Below are 19,981 nucleotides of genomic sequence, written 5' to 3'. Positions count from 1 at the left end.
ATGTAGCCCAGGCTGGCCTTGAACTCACAGCAATCCTCCTTATTGAACCGCCTGAGTGCTGGGATTACAGGCATGTGCCACCACATCCAGCAATGTTAATGTTCTGCTATCCACTACCTAATAAATTTAGAGCCATGCTTTGTAACAGATTTGGGGTCTGGATTTTAAAATATAAAAATGGCAATACATAATTGCTTTAGTATTAGAAAAAAATGCTGAATTTTGCTGAATTTTTGAATTTGAATAAGGATGATGAAAATTGAAAATGATGTTTTACAGTGTTATATTTAGAAGTAGCAAATATGTTTAGATAATATAACTAACTCATCCAAGGTCATATTACTGATGACTAAAAAGCCAGGATTTCTTTTTTAAGTATAGTTGACAACAAAACAAATGCAATTAATCATTTTTCAGTTTTGCCTTATGGTGTGATTGATTGGGACTATACAAAATTTCCTTTTACAGTGTGAGTTTACAAAATCAAGGGACCTTTCAGAGCTTTGTAACTCTGTGGGAAACAGAGTTTTGATTTGCTCTTATGCATTCTACTGAACAGAATGTGCAATAAAGTACTTGTGCTTGTTTACTTAATAAGCACTTACAAAACACTTAATCTGATCAGTACTATTCTAAGAATCATAAGTATAAGGTATTTAATCCATAAAAATCCTAAAGTGTGTTCTAGACAAGAGTATAAGTGATGAAAAAAAATATAGAGAGAATGATAGGAGCCAAGCCCAGATCTGAACTCAGACAGACTAAAAGCATCAATGTAACGGTGCCTTACGAAGTTCCTACATTCAACTATTGCATTTAAAACCTGCAATTGTTCTCTAGTTCTAATAAACAACAAGCCTCATTCTCAGGAAACCAAGATAGAAGCAAATGTAAGCATGTTGCTGTAGTGAATATTATAGCCTTACACTTTCTATTTGGATGTTTAGCAGTAAAACTTGCTCATTTTTATCTAGCTCTTGGTCTGCCATTAGAACAGTCTGTATCAGATATATGCTATCAGATACTGCCTTCGTTATGGTTGACAGCTTGAACTGAGGTTTCTTTGAGTGGAGTCATTTAGAGATTCATAAACAGCCTTTGTAGCCAATTTTCCTTAAAGGGAGTAAATGTGAAGAGTGACTATTAAAATAGATAATTGAGTATAATAAACTTTAAAGAATTAGTAACAAAAGCTGGGGATTTAGCTCAGTGGCATAAGAGCTTGCTGGCAACCACAAGGTTGTGAGTTAGATCTCTAGTACTACACACACACACACACACACACACACACACACACACACACACAAGAATTAGTACTGTAACTTTATTCCCACTTATGAAGAATCTTTCTAAACTTATTTTTCTCGTTAGAATGGTCACAAACTGTCTCAGTTAATGTAATGCTTCGCTCAGATTGAAATAAAAACAACCCTAACAAACCCTAGTATTTTATTTATCACTTGGGGGACAAAACCTGGAAAGTTTATTAGAGCATATGATCCCCAACCTCTGTGAATTGTAAATATTTTTGAATAAGAACAGCAACAGCAACTCTGATGGCAGTGGCAACAATGAACATCTCCAAAGCACTTGTAATACAATAATAATTCAACAGAGCCTTCACATTTGACAGTATGCTATTCATTATGCATTTTCAGTACAGAGAATCAAAAGTATTTCTAATTTGTGAATTAATTAAATGCATTCCTCTCTAGTATTGCTACCTTTCATTTAATGTGATTTAATTTCACATAAAAATAAATTCACCTCATTAAAATATTTAAAAAGAGAGATAAACAGTTTCCATGACTACTATAATTCCTTACCTTTTAAAATATGTTGAGATAATTATCATCTGGTATATAAATATGCATTTTTAAATTAGTCAATAGGGTTTAAATTCTTTGAACAATTAACAATAGCAGAGGTAAAAATACCATCAACCACTGAGTTTGCCAAAAATTTTGATCAGTCAAATATGATATCGAAATTGATCAAGTTAAAGAGAAGTTGGAAAATGCACAGTCAGGGACTATCTTTCTCTAACTGTATAATAAGCCATTGAGTTTGTGCAACCTTCTGTCTATATGAGGCTAGAAACCACGATTGAATCTATCCAAATGTTGCACACAAACTTAAGCAGTGTGACATCATCTTTCCTATACTATCCTCACCAAAATTTAAGTTTCTCTAGAGATACCTGTGCTCAAATTCCATCTCTTGCTTGGCACTCCCCAAAGGCAAAGGTATGTGTAACAAAAGAAGATGACATCAACAATGAGCAGTATTCAGGTAACTTACCCCTGTGCTACTAAATATTTAGTCCAAGAATAGATAAGCCACACTGTCAACGTTAGTATTCATAGGTGCTTTTGGACTCCGAAATCTCAGAGTAAAAGCACCAAATAGTGCTCCTAATACCAAATTAAGGAGACACCATAGGTAAATAAATTTCTTGAAGGCAGGAACTGGATTTTATTCATGTGCGTACCGCAATTAACAAGTCTTAGAACAAGTAGATGTCAATGCTAAATTAAGCAAATTGAGAACACAATAGAAATCTAAGTGATCTTGTTTAAAATCTAGACTGTTATTTTTAACAAAAATATTTTCTGAAGTACAATTTATTTTAAATTTAAATTGTAAAAGTTTACAGAAGCAAAGTCATTGATACTTAAATCAAAGGTTCCTAAAGAGTGTGTATCCAGTGGAGGGATGCTTTATCAATAAAGATTTAATTTGTTTGCAAAGACAGCAAATGCTATTTATAAGGCTCAGTCATCACAGAAGAGACAAAATGTGGCTGCCCCAAGGGAAAATGATAGAAGACTTTGATGGCAAACACATAGAAATTTTAATCCTATTGTTACATCATCCTTACTGTACAATACAGAAATAATTGTAAGTATCTGTTTCCAAGGTAGGCTTGTGATAACATTAACTTCACAGCTTTAAATATTTAAAAGGATTTGGTGCTTAGTAGGTCCTCAGTAAAATTAATGCTCCTAAAAGTTGCTATCAGAAATGTGCTAGTGACATCTAGTGGTGATTCTGCAAACCTCAAGCCAATCTTGAACCTCACAAAAAACGTTCCAAAGCAAATCACTCATTCATTCCAACAACAAACATCTTTTGTGTTTTATCCCTTCAAATAAATTCTCAGTATAAAAAAGATGTAGAGGACACAATCAATACTTTAGAAAATGTAGCCGAACATATACAGGTAATCCAATTACCATGCAAAATGTAGTAATTCCTACACCAGCAGTTAGAAAATTTGCAAATGTCTATTGAATGAAAACTTACTGTGCTAAAAGAGATGACACTTGTACATTGTCTTAAAGGGAGAATAAAATTCCTGAAGAAGTGATGGGGAAATTTTGAGATTTCTAAAATCCTATGCCTTACTGGCCAAAATCTTGGTTGAAATATTAAAGAGTTTATCCCTTACCTTTGCATAACATGAAGAAAATGATGTAATTATACTTGGGTAACACCATGGATAGAAGAGAATAAATACAGAATCAAACAAGGCGACTTTGTATAATATCTCCCTTCCTGTATAATTCCTCCTAGTGTAGTCTCTCCCATGATTAAAATGAAAGCTCATTTAGAAGGATCTGGAACAGACAGGAGGAAAGGTAAGGGAGAGACCCAGCTAGGTATGGATTATCTGGTGACCTTGAATGTGGTACCTGAGAGGGAAAGAGAACATGAGGTTGCATTTGTAACTTCTGAATGAGTAATCAATAATGTCACTAAATGAAATAGCAGAGACAACTCCACATGAGGAATTAAAGGGCAAAGAAAATCAGGGTTATAAGTTCATTGTCATTATACATATTTTCAAAATATATGGAATATTCAGTAAAAATGTTAAATAAGTACATAAACACACAGGTGTGGAGAAGAACATGGATAATACACTTAAAATTTACAAATTGAAAGCAAAAATTTCAACCAACAGAATAGATGTGATTACTCAGAAAAGAAAAGAAATGTCAAAGAGGAATGACTAAGGAACAAGGTTCTGACTTCAGAACCTTGGGACACATTATTTAATAAGAAATTCCCAAATAAACACTGGATTTAACCTCAGCTTGTTCCTAATGTTCAATAGTAAGTTACAGGTCCAGCTTTATACCACCAAATGGCTTTGGAAATAGCTCAGTGATAACACTATCCCGGCAAGACATGTGTGTAACATTTAAACACGTTTAAGCTGACTTCAAGGTTTAAAAGCAGAGCTATAAAGTGCTTTCCGTGCTCTTTCAGGAAAGGTGTATTTGAGTTTTCCTTTCATAACCTACTAACTCTGTTTTATGTATAAAATGCAGCCTTTTGCTAGGTCAAAGGAGAAGTATATAAAATGTACAGCTTGGCTACTTACCCCAAAATTTGGCCATCTAGTTTTCTTTCATTTTATTGTCTTCTTTTTTCTCTCTCCAAATACATATTTTTTTCACCTCAGGGGTTTTTCTGGGAGTGCAATTCGCTTAGCACTTTATTATTACAGTCTCCCTTATGAGTTTAGGATATTAGCTCTATACTGAAAGTGTTGTCAGCTTAGAAAAGAAGAGTTATACATCCTACCTTAAAACCTACATATTTTGACTTTCCCAAATGTATAATTTCTGTTGAGTTTTAAAACAGGGCCAGGGATGTAGCTCAGTGGCGCAGAACTTGCCTAGCAAATGCAAAGTCTTGAGTTCAATTCCAGACCTCGTGCAAGATAAATAATTAAATAAATAATAAAATTCAAATTACTCCTTTTTCATATTTTAATACATTAGGGAAACTATAAAATTTTTTCTATCAGCTAATTTTATTTCCTCAAAATTAACATGCTATATACCAATGCTCAGTCTCCTGGTTTTCATATCCATGTGTCACTTTCCTGCCTTTTTAGAGGGAGATCTTTTAAAACTTATCACAGATTAGTTTATGTACCATTCAACTATGTCATGTAAAATCCATTTATTGAAATAGAATGTATTACATAATTCTGAACAACCAGCTAATCCTTTCTGCAACTGAATCAGTCTTATGTATTCCAAAGGGAATTATAGTTCACAGTGATCACATTAAATGAAAGAGACAAACACCTAAAATCTTACATAATTTAATCCTGATAAAAGAAAATGGATAATTTAATCAGATAAATTAGCTACATCATGCAATAAGTTACAGTTTGAAATTCATTTAGATTACCAGCTTTGAAATTATAAAACTTGTGAAATTATAAAACAATTCAACCATATTACAATTTTATCCCATAAAATGATCCTTATATTTATTTTTCTTTCTATTACAAATTTCATGGCTCAAATTCATCTAAAATATGATCAAGGATTATTGAATCTTTCTCTTTAAGTGGAATATAATAGGAATAAAGAAAATTAAACATACTTATTAATTTTAACTTTATTTTTAATTATATATGAATCCACTGTGTACCATGTAAATGCATGAAAGGAATAAGAATGAATAAATGAACCATGAAAACAGGAAGTAGCATTCATCACTCTAAATCCAAATCCTACAGATTCCAAAAAGTAACAAGGTTCAAACTCAGCAAACATTACTGGATGCTTACTACACAATTGAAACCATTTAAGATTTAATATATGCAAACTGATAAGACTATTCTCTAGGAATTCATTATTTATTTTAAAAAAGATGGAAAGAGAAAAGAGAAAAGCATAATACAATGTGACAAATTTGATAATACAACAGAACAATTTATAAAATATTATTTCAGCAACTAGGGATCCCTGGGAACTTTTTCTTGAATAGGCAACATTCATTTGAAGTATTGTAAGTAGCTTTTCGTGCAAAATGAAATGAATGAAGAACTTTTCCACATTTTGGGACAAAGTAACTAATATGTTTTATGTAGAATGCACAAATCTTAAAATTGACCCAAAATGTTTTAACCAACTTGCTAAATTTCTAAAGTTTCAGACTTCTAAATTATAAATTAAATTTATAGTTCAATTAATTGTTTACAGATCTAAACATAGAGACATATTTACAGTTTGGTTTTATAGCTGCCTCATTTAATACTCAGATGAGTTAAAATTGTTAGATTTCATTAATTTATACATTTTTCAATTAATATTTTTATTCCTAAGTAAGAATACAATGTCAAGTGCACAATAAATGTTTCTCAATAGCTTTAAAAGAATGTCCTAAAGTCTTGTTTGTGACTGTTTATCACTAATCCCTTGAAAAGTTGGACAAGTGGGTATATTGCAAAATTTTTCTGTGCTGAATATTATTTATTTTCTCCTTCTCTTCAGCATATAAAAGGGAAGTATAAGTATACACATATGTTCAGGATTCATACACTGGCAATTATTTCATTTTAGATGTAGTATCAATCAGATATATATTAGATCACTCATATCTGGATAGAAAAAATTAAATTACTATAATCTCCTCTTGGTTACTTTTTAGAGTATTTTTAATCAATAAGTGATACAGAAGGCTGGGATTTAGCTCGGCGGCATAAGCGCCTGCCCTGCAAGCAGGCAGTCGTGAGTTTGATCCCTGGTACGGGTAAATAAATAAATAAACAAACAAACAAATAAATAAGTGATATAATGCCACATCATTCCAGTAGTAATAAACCTGGAGTACAGGGTCCATCAAGGAAAGAAGTCAGCACATATGGTCAGGACATTATTAGGATGACAAAAGCAATCAAGAAATCAGGAGAAACACTGCTGTATTGCATAGTAACATGCACATGCTTATTTCAGATGTATTTTGTATCTCTTTAACTCAACTTCTATTGATTGCAAAATAACCAAAGAAAGATAAAATGGAAGCCCAGTCAGATTTTATTCTCCTAAACTTATTTTATCCTCCCTAGACAAAAGTTTTGTAACAAATATTCTATAAACACAACCCAACCAGACCATGAGAATTTTCTGGCATTAACTGGGCAGTAAATTAAAAGAGTTAATGGTGTTTTTGTTCATAGGATTCTTTTCTTCTAGTTTCTCATGTCAAACTATAATTCCCAGTTCCTCATGTCAAACCATAATTATTTGATCAAAACATGATGAAGTAGGAGAAATTACTCCACACTGTCTAGAAGTGATCATCCAACACCTATAAAGATAACTGTGAAGATCATTTGAAGGCACTCACTGGTGACAAAATGTCAGCAAAAGTGAAAAGGATATACAACTCTCACAAACCAGAAGATAGCTAGATTAGGGATTAGAGAAATAGAGAAAATTAATCATTTTCCACTTTCCAAGAAACCAAGAAATAATTTCTACAAATGAATGCATCTTATCCTATACATCTTTGCCTAAATTTGAGGTAATTTTCTATTCTCCATAACTGGTCACTAAAGAAAACCAAATAATAGCTGTAGCCCTGCCTCAGATAACACCTACATGTAACTAAGAGGAAAATAAGGAGATAACACAGTAGGGGATTAAAAAGCAACAGAATATGACTACTTAGTCAATGAAGATTAACTAACTTTCCTGAAAAGTGCCAAGAGTCCAACTTACCCAGCTGCATTCTATCCTGTTCAGTTATTTCTTCATGTAAGTCATAATGTAATATGCAAACTGTTCTCTGGAGTCATATTCCCCAGATTTTCAGTTCAGTTTCACAATTTAATTACTAACTCTAAGATTTTGGGTAAATTATTTAAATTTCTTTGGGAAAACATTGTTTCTTCTTCTTTGAAACAAGATATGATTATCTATTTCAAAGGAACAGAAACACCTGGCCCATGATAGGTATTTTAATTTATAATATTATTTTATAATAAAGAGATAGGGCTCTGTTTTTTCGTTGTTGAAAATAGAATACATTCTACTGCATATGTACAGTTCCCTATCCAATATTCTTAAAGTAAAAAATCTAGTCTTTCAAAATTACCTTCATTTTAAAATAGTAATACAGAGCATATTTCATGGGTTTTTTATACCTCCAATAAGATTTGCAGTAGTGGAACAGTTACAGATAAACTTTGTACAAGTATTTTATTGTTCTCTTCTTGTTGGAGGTTGGAGTTTAGATCTGACCAAATTTCAAGGAAATAGAAGAGAACAAGAAGCTTCTGAGTAAATAAAGCAGTATGAAGAGGAAGCCTCTGCTTTGAGATAGACTGATGATGCCGCTTTGCTAGAGTGTGTTGTCAGAGTGTGTGGGCGCTGAACTGTGCCCTCTCGAAATTCCTATGCTGGAGTCCTGACCAGCAGTACCTCTGCTAAGCTTTTACTACTCCACCAAAATATTTAAGACAATCAATTTATAAAGGCCAAAGCTTTATATTGGCTCAGTTTGGAAAGTTTCATCTTGGAGCAGATTGGCCCGGTTGTTCTGAGCCTAATAACATGGCAGAAAGCATTTAATTTATGGTTAGGATTTAGAAGCAGAGAGGAGAAGAGACCTGGTCTAACAATCCCCTTTAGAAACATTATCCCAGATACTTGACACTACCTGCTATTTCATCTCTCAGAGTTTCTTCCACCTCTCCAAAGCTCCAGTTTGGGGACTAACCATGGTTCTTTGGGGAATATTTGTGATCCAAACCATAGCTTCTTCCAAACATGATGATAATAGAAATAGATCATCTTATTATCATGAGACCAAATGAAATCATTAGGATAGTCCTAATCCAATCCAGGGCCCTTTTGAGGGAGATTTGGACACCTATGCAGACACAAGGATGCTCATGTCAAAGAAATATAGTGCAGGGACAAAGTGAAAAGGTGGCCCAGCTGCATACTAAGGAGAAAGGCATCACAAGAAATGAGACTTGCTAACTCTGACTGTGGCATGATGGCACTCAGCTTTCAGAACTCTGAGACAATGCATTTCTGTCCCTAGAGCCGCCCATTCTATGACACTGTCATAGCAGCCCTGGGAAACAAATGACTGCATACTAGTAATTGCTCTTAGAACTTTTATTATGAATACAACTGCAATCTGTATAAGCACAACAGTCTCTAATCGTAGCACATTTAAGCTAATTAATAGGGCCATATAATATTTTCATAGGCCAATGTTTCTTACAAGCAATAGAACCATAAGTAGTTTCCCTAAAATGAGGGTAATTAGGTATTGCAAACATATACTAATAAAAATAATAGTAAATCATAAGCATATTTTGGTGATTTTATTTACAAACTTTGAACTATGTATGCATAATGCTGTACTGATCACTAGTAAAAGGCCCTGATGGCTTTATGATAAAAAATCATCCCCTGTGCAGAGTGAACACCAGAGTCTGGAAAACTGCCTCTCAGTCATTTGAGGATAGGGTGGGAGGAAAGAGTGAATGTAACATCAGGTAATTGCCTTCCCAAGAGGAACGGCCAAGGGACGGCAGGAGATTCAGGAACTATTTCCAAGCTGAAAGAAGGAGTGCGATAAAGGTCTCCAGAGAAAGGAAACAGTGCGTGTCCAGGGTAGGTCTTCAAGAAATGAGACTATCACTCACCAAAGCCAATAATTAAAATTGAGATCATCTACATGGGGACTATTAACTCCACATTAAAATGTAAATACGAAGGGGAAAATTTCCTTCCTAAATTATGTAGAAATATTGAAATAATGAAAATATCTTTCTGTATAGCTTTGAGGTGGCAATTAGCTACTATTTGTAATTAAGAGGGGAATCATAAGAACTCTTATTTTTATATGAATAAATACTTCTGTGATAGAAGAAGCCTGAATCAGTTTAACCATCTGGGTTAGTATTTTCCTTTTACATTAACTAAAATAGTTTAAAAAGGCAACGAATAAATGTATAATCAGTTACATACAGAAATGAAAGCAAGAATGAGAAAAATCTAAGAATATACTTAAGTAAAAATATAAGCAAGTAAAATGAATATAATTTGTTCATGCCTTTTCAAATGAAAATGTCTCCAGAGTTTAACTGATTCCAAAAGTAATATATGGTCTTAATTTAATAAGAAATCTAAATTTATATTAAGTAGAAAATCAGAGTCCCTACCTGCAGTATATCTTGATCTTTTATTCCTTATGACATATACTCCATAAATCCTTACTTATAGGCAGATTAAACATAAACTCATGAAAAAAGGCAAATATATTGCACTCCAGAAACCTGAAGTCACATCTCCATTCATTTTGCCTCACTGTGCAAACCTATAACATCATAAACTCTGCCTGGTTACTTGCAGTTCTCTACTGTGTAGGGCCCTACTTTCAATAACCAAGTCTGGACGTCAATGCACTGTAATATTCTACTCTAATTCCTCCACTTAGCAACCCCAAAAAAAAATGCTGTCAATGATGAGAGTTCAAATTATTGTTTAAATCTATTATAAATATTCTTTTATGTAGCTTTCTGTGTGCTTAAGTTCGTGATAGGTTTCCCATATTTAATGCTTCTTTTATCTTTCTACATTCAGGCTTCTTATTGCACTGCATATGCTGAATATAATTTTGCTTAATCAACAGAATTTTTTTTGTTTTTTAATCTTTTCTGAAGTCAAAAGCCTGCAGCATAATTCAAGGCTTATTGCTTAAATCAATTTCAGTGGTCTCAAATTTTCCATTTGGAGATATCTCACACTGCAGCAGAAAGGAAAATGCTGTCTGAGATCTGAATTTACCATTTCTTTTATTACAATCTCTCAAATACAAAGCCTCTGCCTCCCAGGAATGAGAATGATTTGTAGGAATCTTCTGGTTTTCTAATCAATATTGAAAATTCATATCCTTGATAAAGAAACCACTTACAACAATATTTTACTGTTTTAGTAACTCTCATCGTGAGTCTAAAAAAGAAAATCTCATTAAGACTCAGAAGATCAAAAGTTCAGGCCAGACTGATGTCCTTTGAAAAATGTTCATCGTTCCCTTTTCAAAACCTCCGTTTAACATCTCTCAGAGTCCGCATCATCACTGTTGTACGTAAGTTTCATTTTGCTTGGAAATACATGTTAGTTAGTTCCCAGTCCCAACCTGATTTTAGGCCAGGTTCCACAGACAAGAGTTTGCTCTGACTTTCATGTTTATTTGATCCTCTTAGTAAAACTCTTGCTCATTTTATATGACACCAGGTAACAAATTGCATAATGCTGCCTCCTACAATCTGCAATGCTTGTGCCCACTTGGAAACTTTATCATGAACATGATTGTGGGAATTTTGCTTAATAGAATTGATTAGCATTCAAATTTTTAAGTCTACTGAAATATACTTTTCTTAAATTTTATTTTATGAAAAAATTAAAACAAAATTTCATAATAAAACAATAGGAGAATAACAATAGTTAATACATTACATGTAGTTATCTTTAAAGTAGTTACTTAGGGTAGAAGATATGGGTACAAAAAATTTCTCCAATCAAAATTAGCACAAACTTTCCTTTTTAATGAACTCAGAGATACTAATAATAGTGTAACTGAATTGCATTTTTCCCTTTTTCATACTGTCCTTTCCCCTTTCACTCATCCTAGTTCCTTTTTCCTTTTGAACAGTTTCTTCCCATTGTACAATACCTATTGTACATTTTATACTTTATTTACTCTTTCAGTTTCTCATACCAGGGAGACGATGCGATGTTTACACATTTGAGTCTGATTTATTTCACTTATGAGTATGGCCTTTATCTCTCTGTGTCTGTGTATGTGTGTGATAGGTTTCCCATATTTAAGGCTTCTTTTATCTTTCTACCAATGATTTCATTTCTGTCACAAACTGGGTCCTTCTTATTTGTTTCTCTTTCTCTCTGCATTTTTCTCCTGCTTCACATGGGAAATACTGTTTTACCACTATGTGAGTACTCACCTGAACAATATCAAAAAAGGAAGAAATAATTAAACTATGCATTTAATTTGATGCTCATTTTCCCATTTGAGAAACTATTAAAATTGCTCTCTTATGCAGCTCAAGTAGATATGGTAAGTTCAATGTTGCTGCTCAAAATGTTTCTTTGATTTGTTAGAATGTCAATAATCAACAACGGAAGAGACTTGCTTATGAAGCCCTATATGCTTTAAGCATTGCCCTCTGTAAACCATGCTATTTATGAAAACAGTAAACAAATTTTTCTCTTATCTGTAATATGAAATATGGAATAAAGATCTTTAAAGTTAAAGAATGGAATCAAGGTAGATTATGTTGCCCTATTTGGAATTTGTCTTCTTAGAGTGGTTTACAATGTTAGATCCTTTAGAAATAGGCTTCAATATGATTGATTCTTATGTCATAGACAAGACCATGTAGATACTAAAATCTCTCAATGATATAACCCTGAAATGATCTCCTAGAAGCAAAATTAAAGGAAGGAGCAGATGCAACAAATGATAATAATAGCAATGGTGGTCATTATAGAGTAATCCTATATGATACATTCTAGTCAAAAGCTTTACACATGCCAACTCATTTTAAACTCTCAGTAACCCCTTGAAGCAGGAATAAGTATTGTAGTCTTTTAAAATATGATTCTTTAAATACTGACTCATAAGCATAAAGATCATTATTGATATTTCTTATTGATAGAAAACATACAGATAAAATCTAGTTTTACAAAAGTTATTCAGATAACTGCTAATCACGTTTTATAGAAGATTTATATTTAATGTACAAAGCTAGGAAAGAAATATAGTTATCTTCAGTATTTAAAAATCACTTAAATATCAGTCATTAACAAAAAGCACTCCAATAATTTTTACTAGTTCCAAGAACAGTAGTTTCTTTAATTTTAGTTCAGTTCTCAGAAGTCATGTATTTTTGTTCTTTTATTCCTTAAAAAAATTCTCTTTGTAGTCTTTAGGAGAGAATAATGCAGAATTTCCTTAAGCAACAACCATTTTTAAATCATCTGCTTAGTTATTATAATTAAATTACAAATGGAAAGATAAATGAATTATAGTGATTCTGTTCCATTTAACATCATGTTTGTATTAATATTTCAGGCACACAAATTATTTTGAAATTGAGAATATGACTTACCCCATTCTCTGTATCTTCCCCATTTGGCAACTTGATTTATAAAGGACTTTTGCATGCAAGTAGAAATATATGATCCATCAAGGTATGAATACTCAAAAACTATTCAAGTCTATTGGAAAAACCATGAAGTCTACCAGTGGAATAAAATAATTACCTTCCTTAGACTATTATATATTTATGTAATTAACATGCATAGAAAACAGTATATATTTAAAGTGATTAATGAATGTATGTATAAAAAGGACTGGAAAACTAACATTTAATTAAACTTTTTATTTTCAATCTTAACTTTTTCAAATATCTCTGATAAATTATGCTTCTATGTCTCAGAGTTTTATATCACTAATTTCCCATTTGTGGTTTTTGAGAAAAAAATAAAGAAGATTAGAAAACTATTCCAACATAGAAAGTTAGTGATGCGTTCTAAAGTGTAAACAGATAACTGGAAGTAATACATGTTTATGATTTTCTTGAAAATGCAAATTAATAAATCAGCTATTTTAATAATTTCCAGTATCCATTTTTTCTAATGATGTGTCTGTCACAGTCTCTGTGGACTTGCAGGTGGTCAAGTAAAACTACAGTTTTTCTTACATCCAGAGCATGAATAAATATTATCAACTGAACAATTTAGAAAACAACTTGAAATTTTTCCAGGAAAGAGATACATATATCTATAAACATTTCAAAAAAATTCCTAAAGAATGCTTCTAGAAATTATCCAAAGTATTAATTTTGTTTCCAACACTTAAGAAGCACATTTATAATATTTTTGGGTACTTGAAATCCAATTTAGGACTTCATGCTTCCCAGGCAGGCACTGCACCACTGAGTTAAACCCCCCAGCTCTGATCTGTTTTATTAGGGTAAAATTATCTATTAACTATTCAAGTACACCCCTGTTAATCTCATTTTTAAAATTCCAGGAGAAGAAAGGTAACGTGGTCTCTGCTTACTTTGCTCATTCTTTTGAGAAATTGCAGCTCTGCAAATCATATAAAAGTGATTTTGGATCATTACAGACTTGTACTTTATGTGGATTGTTTCTGTGTTTATGGAAGCTCTGTAAATTCGAACAGCAGAGCCACAATCCAAAAGTGTCAACAACCATTGTTTCTTCATATTAGTGAACAATGTGAAGCAGAATTTCTGACATAAGTACTCAATCATTATAAGTAGTTTTTCATGGTATAAAGTCACATACAGTGTGTTTTGAAATTTTGATAAAAGATATTGAGAATACTGGTGGCCAAGTATTTTTTAGATCAAGTGGAAGTACAGACAATCATCATTCAAAACCTGCATATATGCACACATACAAAAGAGAAACCTAATAGGTTAACAAAGACTAAATTTTGGAAAGTTTGATACTGTTGAAAATAACAGCGCTGTATACTCTTTTGAGAACACTGATAGTTCTTTATTTTTATCCACATCATGCAATGAAAACACTGCAGGGGAGAATAAATTCCTTGCAAAAAGAAATATGATTTCTTGATGTTTTATCCCTGTGAAATTTCACTGAGGTTTTACCGTAAATTGCAAGATACATCTTGAGGCAAGAATTGTGTTTTAGTCCCTTAAAAATATCTTTTTAAATAGTCACATTTTATACAGCATTCCCTTAGTTTTCCTTTTTAAAATGACTATTTTCATCAGGTTTGATCAACTCCTTCAATTTGCACATGCAGGATGCATGCATGAACATGTAAGAATACTAACACAAGTAGATTTTGGCACATCTAACATCTATTTCAAATATTTCACAGTAATACAAGCAATTTAGGTGCTGCTTCTCTCTAGTTCCTCCAGAAAAAATAATTTATACTTTAATCACTTTTTAATTTATGTTTTATACATTCAAATCTGGCCTTCCTGCATAGCAATTAGCTTTTTAATAGTATTTACCACTTAGCTAAATCGCATAATACTGCCTGTTTCAATTTTCCATGCATGCTCTGACTGTTGTCATTACCTCAATAAGTAAACAGAACGTTTTAAATGACACTTCTTAAACCTTCTTATAAATATTTGGTAATAGGCTCTTAGTATTACATCTATCAGCACCTATTGGGAATATCTGTCATTTGAACTAAAGAAAAGTAATCTGCCTTAAGAATTAATCACTGTAATTAAAGCAATATCAATCATGATAGCATTACAATAATTTCAAAGAAAACTATTTGGTGTAAGCATTTTTAAACCACACATTGAAGCTTAACATATTCAGAAGTACAATGCACATCTTTTCTAATGCACACATATAATAGACCACAGTAATCAGCAGAAGATGTCATATTTCCTAAGCAAGAGCGATCTCAAATATTCAAGATTACACTCTCATCTACTGAAACATGACAAAAATGATTTCACAGAATATTTAGCCTAATTAGCATACATGTCTAAAAGATTACATAGCATGAACTGTATGAGGTTTTACCATCTTGCAGAAAGCTAGAATGGTTAAATTGAGTGAAGCGCACCCAAACGGCCCTGCACTACCTCAAGGAGAAGGAAAGTATCTGTTTTAAATTTTCATAGTCCACATGCCTCTATCCCTAGATTGAAGACATCAAGTAGAGAAGACATCTAGATTATCACTGATCTGATGACCTTATCACCTACACCATTTGCACAAACCTCAGAGAAAAAGCACAAATCAACATGATCTTCTCTAAGAAAATGTATATAGTGTGTTATAAGTTATTAAAAATTTGACTTTTACATAAACTAGTACATGATTTTGAGAAAAAATTAATTTAAAGCACACAATTGATATGTTTTTCCCATAATCACATTTATAATTAAAATAAATCAAGGACCTGATAAAATAAATGGTAAAAATACAACAGGATTTTGAATAAAAATCAGTGATTATGCTTTTAAAACATAACATGAAAAACTAAAAGTATCTTAATAAAGTGAATTTTGCCAAGGTTTAGCAATTCCCAATTGTGGGTATATAGATTTACATTTTCCTTCTTTTGACACCCAGTCACTATGTGGCTAGGAAGCACTGTCAGAAGCAGAGAATGCTCTCATCGCATGTCCCCCAAGGCTCTGAAGCAGCCCTGATAAAGTATGGCAGGATTGCTTGATGTGAGCTTTCACTTTGGAGGTAAGGGTTTTGTTCTTTCTCTAAATACACCCATTTCTGTCCTGTCTGAGGGAAAGCAGTTGCCTTCACAAAACTAAAAGACTTTGAGGGCTTCATATTTTCCTATCATTGAAACTGAAAATCACATCCTTATTATCTTGCTCTGTGACAATATTAAAAATACCTAAAGATTTATCCATATTTTACCTTGTCCAAATCTTCTGCAGACGTGAACTAATTATTATGCATCTCTCAATAGAAATGGACTCTTCTGAATGGAAAATATTAGTAGGGAAACGGGAAAGAGGCTATGAATGACAAGATGAGTAGAAAAAAAAAACATCAAATATTGAAAAAAATTCAAAGGGAAATTTACCATCAAGGAGAGAGGCCAAAAATCCCACTCAATTTATACATGATGAATCCATTTGAACAAGAATAGAAATGATAGATCAGGGCAAGAGTAAGATATGTTTTCTCACCTTGTGAGATAAAAGGCTCTCAATTTTGACTAAAATATCACCCAAAGTAAATTCTCTTTAGACAAAGAATATTTTGCTGTATTGAAGTATTCTGCCCTTTACACATCCCTATCCACTTGAATTATAGAAAAAAAAACTACAGCATTTACATGTTTAGCATAGAAACAATTTTAATTGAAATTACATTTTCACTTTGTTAGAATTAGGAAATAAGGCACAGGATAAGGTATCATATTTGGCACTACTAAGAGATTCCTCACCAAGTAGATAGGAGGCTGCGGCATGAGGATCATAAGTAAGGACCCAGGCCTGGGCAATTTAGTACTTTCATGAGAATTGGTTTCAAATTAAACTAAAAGGGCTGATAATGTGAAGATGTAGCTGCATGTAAAGGCCCTGGGTTCAGTTTCATGTGTGTGTGTGTGTGTGTGTGTGTGTGTGTGTGTGTGTGTGTGTATTTACATACAAAGACAATTTCCTGTCTTTATAAAGCTGAGATAATCAGTAATAATTAAGGATGCTTTCAAGATTCCAACATTGACAGAGCAACTGTACACCACCAATGCATCTCAGCCATGCAGTGTATTCCAGGCCTTCAGCAGGTGAATGAAAAATCCCACATATCATAAAATACCTGCATTATTGGAATTTTTCTAATTTCTCAACAAACCATTTTTAACCATCGTGTGTTAAGTTTGCGTAGAAAGGCCTATACATCCATTTGGAGGGCCCTGCTACTCTAGGAGTCTATTTTATCAGAAACAACACTTCCCAAGCCATGGAAATAATAATACCTTCAGCTTCCAAGGAGAAGCACAGTAATACATTCATACAAACACACATCAGCCAGAGCGAATATGTGTGCATGGGATTCCTCTGTACACGCCTCTGTGCACGCCTCCAGTCACCATTCTCAGCAGTATTTGCTGCCGTCAGCAGGGCACTGTGAGCACACCCCCTCTTCTCCCCCAGCCCTCTCTGTTTAAACCTTCTTACCTCTCTTCCTCCTTGTGCTGACTCCAGTCTTTTCAAGCTTAAACCCTAAAAGAAAAACACAAATATATCGTTTTTGATGAAGAAGAACACACGTATATCGGTGTTGACAAAGAAGTCACTTATAATTAATGCTACTGCAAACAATACTGCACATAAAAACCCTTCTGCATATAGATATATATCTCATACACATTCGGGATGTGTGTGTGTGTGTGTGTGTGTGTGTGTGTGTGTGTGTGTGTGTGTGTGTGTATGTGTGTGTGTGTGTAGTATATAAAGTAGGTCTTCAAAAGAGGCAATGCATTTCTTGATAAGTCTAAAGAACACACATGAAAAGAAACAGAATGCACCTGTTTTGGCCAAGCTTTCCTACTACTTGTGAGACCCAGACCTAGAGATGCCATTTGCACAGGGGGTAGTGCACAAACTCCGTGCTAGGTCAGCAAACTGCTCCCTTCCTCTCTCCTCTGCCACATTTGAGGCCCCAAGATGGAGTGAGGTAGAGAAAAACAGCAGCCGTGATAGTACTGTGATTGTCTAGAAAATACACAGGACTTTAGTTCTAAAATAAATGATTCAAATATTCAGGACTTAGTTTAGGGGAGTTTTCCACTCCCCTAAATTAAAACTTTTCACAGTAAAAAAAAAAAAAAGAGAGAGAATCTATTGAACTCCATAATATACACTGCACTTAATTAAAAAGGAGAACAGTTACTCTTGTTCTTTTTAAGGTAATTGCTAAATGGGCTGTGACCCAGGGTGGTGGACTACAGAGATCTACTAATACTCATGTATCCAGCCATCTAGCATCTTTATCTATCATCACTGAATTAAAATTATAGAGAGTAATGTATTTCTCTAAACTCAACAGAAACTTCAGTCATTTCCCATGTAGTAGTGTTGGATCTTAGTTACAAATAGTTACCTTACAATACTTTATTTTATTCTATATTCCTCTTTTTTCCCACTTCTTCCCCTGCTTCTACTTTTCACCCTTTTGCCATGTTATAGTGCATACTTTGTACATGTTTGAAATGAGCCAGTTATCATGGAGACATTGGGAGTATAAAAATAACATTACAAAAGATAGACAGTGGGCAACATGAAATTAGCTTGTGGGGGAGAATTCAAAGAATTGCAATAGATTAAGTACTTGTACCTATTCTCTGTAAAGAATGTGGATACTGTATACTCTAAACAGGTACTAATAAAAATTTTAAATAAATTAATAGTCTGTAAAATTTAGAAGGTCCTTATTACAAACAAATGTGAAGACAAAGCTTGAGGAAAATGAGGTAGGGTCTGTACAATTTTGTCTGATCACAAGAACACAGGGGCCAGATTGTCTGGGAGTGAAGATTCCACAGAGGAGCTCAGAGACGACCTCTGTGAACGGCCACAGGGGCTGAGGAGGGAGAGGAGAGAGAGGAGGCACTAAGTACCGTGAACAGTTAGTCACAGCCCAGTGCCTACATTACTACCATAGCATCAACACAATTTATTCTTCAGAGATAATAACAGTGTGGTAGCTCCCATGCGTTTTCCATGAAGATTAATGAGATAATGTGTGTATAGCACTCAGCAAAGATTCAGGCATTAATTCATATTTAAATGGCAATTATTACCTTCCTTTGCCTCTCATTTCTTTAATTGTATCATCACTATTGCACACAGATGACATGTCTATGCATAAGATCAATTTGAGAAAAATATCTGTGGGTTTTGTCTTTTATTTGAAGAATGCAAATAATGTAGACAATAGAAGAAATACTATTTGTATTGATCAGATAAATTTAAAATATTATTCATGCACATTTCTTTGATACTTTTGTGACAACCATTCCAAGCATTATTTTCATAACATTTTTTTGGAGAAAATAGCTGACATTTCTTCAAATGGTCTTTCTGTCCATTTAATTTTGTAAAGTATTCTTTTCTATGTTCTTCATTTTCCATATTTTCTATGCTTACATCTTCAAATTAATTGATCTTTTCTTCAATATTGTCTAATCTGCCATTAATCTTATTCCTTAAAACTTTTATTTCTTAGTGTTACATTTTATTTCTTGTTTTATTATTTTCCTATACATTCTTGAAATATTTATGACAATATTTTGAATATCTTGTATATTAATTATATCTTCTATTCTTTCTATTTCTGTTCCTATTTACTGATTTTCTCCTAGTGATAAATCACATTTTTTCTTGGTGTCCAGTAATTTTTGTTTACAAATATAGTGAACTATATTTAGTTTAGTGCTACATTATTTTGAATTCCCTTAGAGAAAATTATAATTGGCTTCCAAGGACACTTTTTTACTAGAACTGATTTGTCTGAAACTTGGTTTTATTTATTTTTATTTTTCTTTCTTTAAATTTTTTTGTACATGTTGCAATGCAAAACTATTGAATTCACTGTGGGAGGTAGGTTCATGAACATGA

At 33.0% G+C, this 19,981-nt stretch overlaps 1 protein-coding gene across 2 annotated transcripts in view; it reads right to left on the bottom strand.

Annotated features, from left to right (window-relative positions):
- Ccser1 (coiled-coil serine rich protein 1) overlaps positions 1-19,981 on the bottom strand; it is a 1,226,082-nt gene that overhangs the window by 370,701 nt on the left and 835,400 nt on the right. For both annotated transcript variants that reach the window (XM_063247277.1, XM_063247276.1), the window contains exon 10: positions 17,540-17,584. In XM_063247277.1, the coding sequence (XP_063103347.1) occupies positions 17,540-17,584 (45 nt within the window). The remainder of the gene's footprint in view (positions 1-17,539; positions 17,585-19,981) is intronic.

Source organism: Cavia porcellus, unplaced genomic scaffold (genome assembly GCF_034190915.1).
Source record: "Cavia porcellus strain 051 isolate PalLab524CR breed Dunkin Hartley unplaced genomic scaffold, mCavPor4.1 scaffold_4, whole genome shotgun sequence".
NCBI lineage: Eukaryota > Metazoa > Chordata > Mammalia > Rodentia > Caviidae > Cavia > Cavia porcellus.
This window is presented reverse-complemented; position numbering and strand designations above follow the sequence as displayed.